General features: G+C 38.4%; 1 protein-coding gene across 1 annotated transcript in view; it reads right to left on the bottom strand.

Annotated features, from left to right (window-relative positions):
• The window catches only part of LOC102828422 (chromosome unknown open reading frame, human C14orf37), a 174,900-nt gene that overhangs the window by 3,903 nt on the left and 161,770 nt on the right, over positions 1-9,227 (bottom strand). Inside the window, 1 exon segment of the mRNA XM_006864606.1 lies at positions 8,006-8,037. Coding sequence (XP_006864668.1) covers positions 8,006-8,037 — 32 coding nt within the window.

The following is a 9,227-nucleotide window of genomic DNA, read 5'->3' as shown; positions in this document are numbered from 1 at the left end:
GAATACCAATGAAGCAGCAAAACACCTCATAACATGGATGAACCTTGAGGACATTAGGCTGAGTGAAATTAGTCAGTCACAAAAGGACAAATATTGCATAAGACCATTATTCTAAAAGCATAAGAAAATATTTCCATACTAAAAGAAAAAATTTTTATTTGATGGTTATCAGGGGTGGGAGGGAGTGGACAGTCAGGCACAGATTAGGGGATAATCAGGTAATGGGGAGAGCAATATACAAGGAAGGGGAGGGCATTACATAAGAAATGGAAAGGGGTGGAAGAACAAAGAAGACAGGGAAACAACTTAGGTAGGTTTGCACAGGCTAAATGGGACCAAAGTAAATAGTGATATATACTCAATCTTGGAACAACAGGGCTTTGTTACACAGAGATCGAGGCATAATCTGAATGGGTAAAAGAGGGGAAATAATGTTAATATGCTTGACTGTTTTGTGGGCATTGGTTTTCCTTGTCTACTATTGTAAAATAGACCTTTAAGCAGGATAGAAAGGAATATTGGGAAATATGATTACAGAAAGCTTATAAACCCATCTTCAGCTTATAACTAACTGATTGGAATACCTAAAAGGGCTTCTAAAACTTGCCCAGTGACATAGACTTCTTGCGGAGCCTTTGTAGTATATAGGACCATAGGTCAAATCCTGAGCCACATCCAGAACCTTCTGAGGTGGGACATTCCCATCAGGAAAGACATGCATATCAACCCGAAGCAGCTAAAGGAACAGAAGAGAGTTCTTGAAATAAAGACCAGCGGTGGGGGAAGCAGACTGTTTGGCTATTACAAGAACAAACAAGCTGTTCGCCTGGGAGCCATCATGGTCCTTCAGAACAAACCCCTTTCAAAGATTGAAGCTCAAAAGGAACACACGAGCAGGCTTGTAAGCTTGCTGGTGACCGCGTTGATCTACTTGTGAGTGGAAGTGGGGAAAAGGCAGTAATAAAGACATGGGCTGAGCTTGACCATGTTCCATAGAATCCTGTCGACCTACATGAGAAAGAGAAGAGGAAGGTCTAGTTGTTCCAAAGTTTGGGGAGACTTGGGAACTCCTGAGCCCACGGACACTGACCTAGCCACTGGGGGCTAGAGTTCAGAGTGAAGCATATGAAGTGGGAGGAGATACACAAGAATGCCCACATTTTCAGGTAGTACCCATTTGATCTAGCTTGGATAGCTTGATAATCAGAACTCTACTGTTGTTTTTTGTTAGGTGCCATCGAGTCAGTACTGACCTTATGCACAGCAGAGCGAAACACTGCCTGATCATGGGCCAACCTCACTAGAGTTGCCACACTTGAGTCCATCGATGCTGCCACTTGGCCCATCCATCTCATTGGGGGTCTTCCTCTTTTTCTTTGACCCTCCACCTTACCAAACATGATATCCTTCTCCAGAGACTGGTCCCTTCTGACAATATGTCTGAAGTATGAAAGACGAAGTTTCGCCATCTTGGCCTCCAAGGAGAACTCTGGCTGCACCCAGCCCCCATTATAGGTAGCCAACTACATCCATAGTAAAGTTCTTCTTTGGAAGAACTTGATTAACGGAAGATAAAGAACTTTGATACAGGAAGCAACTGTAAATTGCTATAATTTGATGAACTTGATGTTTACTATGGATGTAGTTGCTGAAAATAATAACAAAGAGGGAAGGAGTCTTCACATCAAGGATCAAGCCTAATCTCTCAGTACACGGGTTGACAGGGATGGGCAGCTTAGACATTGGCTACCTATAATGGGGGCTATAAAGGCATGATGCACCTATATGCACTATAATGTGCCAGACTGCAAAGCAAGTTGAACTGCAAGGTCAGCAGTTCAAGCTCACCAGCTGTTCCTCAGAAACCATATACAGGGTCACTGTGGGTTGGAATCAACTTGACAGCACTTAACAACAACAACAAATAAAGGCATGAATTGGCTGGCTTACAAGTTTTCAAGAGGGAATTTAGTTTCAGAGTGAGAGGGGGAAGGTAGACTCTCCACTGAATAGTTTTCATCTTGTCTATATGGGTCTGGTAAAAAGAGATGGGGATAGAATTCTTTTGATTCAGTAGTGAATAATTGTTACCATGACTAATTGTGATCATTACAACTGTAAAGGTAGAAGTTATGTAACAATAAATGGGGAGTAGTTAAGCTTACATTCTAGTAACAGAGGACTGACTCTAGGACCATCAGGAGGGAAGAGCATGAGCAGAATGTGGGATCCTAACCAGAGAAGCAGCGACACCAGAGACAGAGTCAGAGGTGATGGCATGGAGAGATAGAGCAGCTGAGGACTCATGGTAAGAGAAAGAAAAGCTGTATGCTGATAAGCAGGAGGTGGACTTGCAAAATGTGCCCTTTGGTTGTTGAAATGATTATATATTCCTGTGTGTCTTTGTATACACACACAAAAAAAGAGGGGATAGAGACAAATACTATTAACTGATGGTGCATGGATGGGATTGTAATCATTGCAATGAAACAAAATATGATTGGCTTAGTGCACAACTTATGTTCTTCCATGTAAACTATTACTCAATTCACAATAAAAGCTTTAAAAAAAGATGGAAGGAATACACAGAGACACTGTACCAAAAAGAAATGGTCAAGTTCAACCATTTCAAGAGGTAACATATGATTAAGAGTGCTCCTTGGAGGCCAGGATGGCCAAACTTCATCTCTCATACTTCAGACATATTGTCAGGAGGGACCAGTCGCTGGAGAAGTATATCATGTTTGGTAAGGTGGAGGGTCAGAGAGAAAGAGGAAGACCCCCAATGAGATGGATTGGCCAAGTGGCAGCATCGATGGACTCAAGTGTAGCAACAATAGTGAGGTTGGCCCAGGATCAGGCAGTGTTTCGTTCTGGTTTGCGTAGGGTCGCTATGAGTCAGTACTGACTCGATGACACCTAACAACAACAACAAGTACTGAAGGGAATATGTCCAAGCTCAGTAAAAGACACTGCTGAAAACCAAGGCTCCCGGAATGGGTGGAACACTGGTTCTGCCCTCCAGTCTCGTTAGGGCAAAATGTGGACATTTTCCATTAATTTGAGAACAACCGCATTGTTAACAGCATACTGAAGCGCGTTTCCCCAAGACACAAAGCCCGGTCATCTTTCAACACATTAATATGCTATGCCAAAGTCTGAAGTTTTTCTAAAGTTCTTCCAGATCTACTAAGCTTATAAAATCTCAGTAATTTTCCATGTGAAAAGACGATAGACAAGAGCAAATTTTCAGTGCTCTGACAGAACTGTGAATATTTTTTACAAAATCATCCTTTCCAGTGTATGGAAACATATAAAGACATGTTGAAATATAACAAACTTCAGGTTCAGTGGATGTAGGCTTTATAGAACTATGCATCCAAAGGATGATATTCAAGCTTTTGGAGGGCCAACTTCATCAGCCCCTTGGTGAGCCTTCTGATGCTATACAACTTACCCCCACACCATAACATCTATATGAGGGGGCTTCAAAAAGCTCACGAAAAAAATTCCACTATCTTTTACTTCCACTTTTCAAAAAAAAAAATTGGAAGCCCCCTCATTTTATAAAATATGCTACCTTTGTATTTCTTATTTACATGTTTAGACCTATTTCTTATTTACATGTTTAGACTTCTTGTTCTGTGGGGTGTGTTTAAATCATGAGGATTTCATAAATATTCTGTTAGCACTGCCCTTCTCTCTTCTTTTCTGAGTCTTTCTTTTTGTGACATTTTCCTGTGTTTTGAAATTACATGTAAATTACAAGATGGGAACAAAGCAACCTAACCTCTTCAAATATAGCTTAACTTTTTCTCTTAAAACTGAGGAAAAATAAGCTCTTCTTTTAGAATTGTTTACTGTTTATAGCAGAATGGCTGTAAGAGAGTTTGCATGTATTCTTTAAATTACAAATTCACTACAGTCTCTCTTCCTTATTCATAACTTTTGGATGTGCATATATATACCTCCATATGTGACAGTCTGAGAAGAATCCAACCATGGATGGATACGCTAAGTTTCATCAGGAGGACACATCAACAAATCTAAAATGAGGAACATTCTACATAGAAAGATAAAAGGAAGCATATAAAAAATGTTTCAGATTAAAAAAAATCAAACAGACATAGTAACTGTGTTCATTTGACCCTAAACTGGACCCCATTCTAGATGGGAAAACACTTTTATAAAGGATATATTGGAAAACCTGAAATATGGATCCTAGACTATCGTACTATATCAATGTTAATACGGATGCTGGATTCTAGTATTATATGAAGGTTAAACTATGCTAATGCTGATAATTGCACTGTAGTTTGGTAACAATATTCCTAATCTTTGAAAATATATACTGACATATTTAGGGATAAAAGGCTACGATGTATGTAATTTACTTTCAGATAAGAGGAGTGAGAGCAAACAGATGATAAAACAAATAGGGTAAAATGTTACCAACAGTTTAAAGTGGGCAAAAGATATAGAGGCATTCTCCTATTGTTATTCTTGCATATTTCCTATAAACCTGAAGTTGCTTCCAAATAAGCATTTAAAACTAGATTAAATTCAAAATGTGACTAGATATACTTGTTTTCTTTGGGGTTTTTTGTTTGTTTATGTTTGTTTGCTTTCTTTTAAGTTTATGTGAAAAGTATCCTTCCTCCCTAAGAAAATGTGTTTGTTCAGAAACATTTATTTTCAAGGAAGTTCTAAGAAAAACAAAATTATACACTGTAAAACCTAGAGTCTGCTGAATTAAGACGGTGTCCTTATGGTTTCTGTAAACAGTGGTTCTCAAACTTGAACATGCATCATAATCGCCTGTTGTGGTTTTTAAGTGCTGTCGAGTCTGTTCCAACTTGTAGGACCCCTGTATAGGGTTCCTCAGAAACAGTTGATGAGTTTGAACTCCTGACTTTTCAGTTAGCTGTCCAGGACTTACCCTACAGCACCACACCAGGACTCCAAAGACTCAGCTGTAGGCCTTTGTTAAAACAAGATGGCTGGGGCCCAATCTCACAGATTCTGATTCTGTAGTTCTGGAATGGGGCTCCAGAATTTACAACTCTAACAAGTTTTTCAGGTGATACTGCTGCTGCTAAACCTGACCACCCATTGATAGCCACAGTTATGAAGCAGCATCTAGTTTGAGTCATTCCTTTTACTGGATTCTTGCCTAAAACTAAAAGAAACATAATAGTTTTGGTGACTTACCAACAGGACGGGTCTTCATTTCACAACTAGAATTGTGGCACATCTTCAGTTTTGAGAAATAATTCAGAAGTTGAAAATATATTTCAATAGGTAGCCAAGTTAGAATTGGTCTGCTAAACCTCCAGCTTGGCTATTTACCCAGTAAAACAATGTTAATGGTGGTCTGGGTATCACTTTTCAGCTAACCTAAAAGTGAACACTAAGAACAATTGTTCCTCAGAACAATCAGGAGTCCTGGTGTGGTGCTGTGGTTTAATGCACTGGACTGCAAGGTCGACTTGACCCACAAGGTGGGAGGTTCAAACTCACCAACTACTCCTCGGAAACCCTATACAGGGTCACAATGAGTCAGAACTGATTCGACGGCACTTTATAAGAAAACAATCAACCATGGACCAAAAGGGCAGCATTTGCCCAAAATCAAAGTTAAGAATGCTGGAAAAGGCAGGAGAAAAAGATAAGTGGAAATGGGAAACCCAGGAAGTTAGTGGGAAGTATGCTGTTACACTGAGGAGACTGCAACTAATGTCATGAAACAAAAGACGTATAAATTCTTGAAAAGGAAACTAATTTACTCTGCAAGCTTTCACCCACGCCACAATAAAATATTCAAAGGAAAGAAAAAAAAGCAAAATAAAAGCTAAAAAAATAATGTTAAGGATGGAATAAGTACAGGGGCTAGCCCTCAATATTCAATCTCCTCTTCTTCTATAGCAATCTTTCTTTTTAAGTTACCATTGAGCCAACTCTTACTCATGATGACCCCATGTGTGTCAAAGGAGAAGTGTCCTCCATAGAGTTTTCAATGTCTGATATTTTGTAGTAGATCATCAGGCCTCTTTCCCAAGGTGCCTCTGGGTAGTCTCAAATTGTTGGTTAGTAGCTGAGAATATTAGCTACTTGTACCGCCAAGAGACTGCTCTCTATCAACCAAACCACAAGACCAGACTCACTGCCACTGAGTGGATTCCGACTCATGGCAACCCTACCCAGGGTTTCTGAGATTGTAAAGCTTTCATGGAGCAGACTGGCTCATCTTTCCCCATGGAGTGACTACTACCTTTGAAGTGTGACATTGCAATTGGCAGTCCAACACTTAACCCACAATGCCAAAAGAACCCTTGATTTAAGGCTGGGCAGAAAATAAAGACTACTTCTCCCTGTCTTCTGTGAAGCTAGTATGACCATGTGATAAACATGGTCAAAGGCATGCCCTTTAAGAGTCGAAGAGGGTTTTTGTCCTTCCCTTTGAAAGGACATGACCTGGAAGAGGGAAGAGTATCTTTATCTTCCTTCCTTTAATTTTCATTCCATCATATTTTCCAATGAAAAATAAGAGAAAACACTATCCATGTAAATATACCGAGTTTCAAACTTTTGAGCTTTTCTGAACCCAAATCATGCTCCATGCATCTGATTAATAATTTCCTTTGGAGAAGTGGCCTGTTACAAATATGAAAATGGTTTCCACTACCTCAAGTAATTTTCAATGTCACTTTTAATATATATGACTACAAAATCTCATTCTCCAAATTACATATGCTACGTTCTACTTAAGCAGAGAAATAACAGTGAGAAGAATTAATCATTTTAATTGAAGTAGAATGTTACATTTTCTTTCCCTTAATTCTTTAACATTTAGCTATAGTAAAATAAATATTAATCCTTCAAATACGGGAAGGACTGACCATAAAAAATCAAAAAGATATGGCCTACCATCAACATAAGGATAATACAAAGCTGGTGACTATAACTCAATAAAAGATGAAAATATTTTCATTGAATTAAAACCCCAGTTAAATCTGAGCTGGACTTTAGTAATGGAATCTCACACAAGCTTTGGCAAGAAATTCAGGACTCCATCAACATTTGTATGAGTAATTCCAGTTTAAAACTACATGATAACAGAATTTAGAGAGGTCTGAAAATCAAGAAAATAAAAAATATTAGCCTGGAAAGAAGTTAATCTTATCAATCATTATGTATATGACAAAAACCAGACAAGAGAAGAAAATGCATTTTGTAGTTGGCCATTCCAGACAGGTCAGTTTATTAATATTTATGAAATAGTGGCACTATGAAAATCTACACATAAAAGTGAAAGACGAATTTCTAAGGAGAAAGCTCAGGTATTCCAGTGTTTTTATCTCATTCCCATATGGCCTAATGATGCCTTTATTATCCACAGATTTTTATTCTTAAAGTAAGTCCATCAGCTTTTGTCCTTGAGTCAAAAGACTCAATCAATGTCTTTGAAAAGCAAAGGTATTTTTTTCTCACACCGGGCTTAAGAGATCCTCACATTGGCACAAGAAGTGTATTCCTAAAATTCCTAAACAAAACTCCACCTTGATATATTACAGATTATTATGCCATTGAGCCTACAAGTTGTGCCCTTTATAAGAATGAATGGTGCTCCAAAGAATAAGGTGCCTACTGAGTCCCTGGATGATGCAAATGTTTAACCTGCTCAGCTGGTTGCAGGTTTGAGTCCACCCAGATACATCTGAGGAAAGAACTGGTGATCTACTTCGGAAGAGTCCATCACTGTAAATCCTATGGAACACATTTCTACTTTGACACACCACCACAACTGGTTTCTGTATTGCTCTTTTGTGTTCTATCATAAGGGATGGCCTTCTTTCTCACTAGGCACCTGGACGTAGCTCTGGATGTTTGGATACATGAAAAGAAATCAAAATAATAAATTAAAGCTCCACTACTCAGAAGATCTTTTGTTTGACAAAGCCATGCCCTTTAAAACAGATTCAAAGGAAAAAAATCTTTTTCTTACCTTGTCTTTCAGTTTTGCCATCCAGCTTCTCACTAGGAAAAATAAGAGAATGAAGTGTGAAAAGCCATTTTTTATTTTATGTCATGGTATTAAGTTAATATGAGCGCACAATGAAGGTTCTGTTGTATGAAATGCAGTAAAAGATCAATAGTGTGAACATATGACAGTAATAGTCTTCCTTTTGTTCTCACTTATTTAAAAAGGCAACAGACAGCACAAACGCATCCCTCAAGTCATTATTAGATGAACAGAATATTTTTGCTTGCTAAATGATTTTTCTATTATTGAAACCTTGGGGGAAGTCTGTGGATAATGAGTAGAAATCACTTTTAAAATATCAAGATTTTTTTTTTATCTGACATTTTTTCTTTAGCTTTATTCCTCATCTTTTTCCATTCTGAGCTCAACAAAAATATAGCACCTGAATCAATGCCAGAGAGCAGAAATTAATATAAGAAAGGGCAACGGGCAACCCAAAGCTGCCCAGCACTAGCTCTGATAGGACACATTTACATCCATATTTGAGGAAGGAAGACTCTGACCAAAGGTAAGAACGGGAAATATTTCTGAATTATGTATAGCTTGCAAACTGCAGCATTCTGTCACAACATAAAAACTACTTAAAATAAAGTAGTTTTTATGAAAGCCAACTGAAAAGGACTGTACCAACTATGAAATATAATGTAGACCAAGACTATAACCATTTAAAATTATATATATTAAGTGTGGAAGGAAGTAGCCAGCAAAATGAAAATGGTTAGAATGGTGATGTTAAGGGTGGATGTGACTAGTGATGAGGCTTTTTGCCCCCTTAACTGTCTTTTAAAGGAGCTCTGGTAGCGTAGTGGTTACGAATCTGGCTGCAAACCCCATGGTCAGCAGTTTGAAACTACCAGCTGTTCTGCGTGAGAAAGATGAGGCTCTCTGCTCCTGTAAAGATTTACAGCCTCGGAATCCCAGTACAGGGTCGCTATGAGTCGAACCTGACTCCACGGCACATCACAACAACAACAACAACTGCCTTTTAAAGTTATACTAATGTTTTGACACAGAATAAAATTAAATTTTTTTAAAGCATGAGGAAGGATTTAAAAAGACAAATATATCTTCATTTTATCCTTATTGCCCAGTATCAGAAATTGCTGTTGTTGTTAGGTACCACACAGTCAGTTCCAATTCATAGCGACCTTACACACAACAGAATGAAACACTGCCTGGTCCT

This window comes from Chrysochloris asiatica, unplaced genomic scaffold, assembly GCF_000296735.1.
Source record: "Chrysochloris asiatica unplaced genomic scaffold, ChrAsi1.0 scaffold00067, whole genome shotgun sequence".
NCBI lineage: Eukaryota > Metazoa > Chordata > Mammalia > Afrosoricida > Chrysochloridae > Chrysochloris > Chrysochloris asiatica.
The sequence above is the reverse complement of the archived record's forward strand: the minus strand, read 5'-3'. Positions and strand labels throughout refer to the sequence as shown.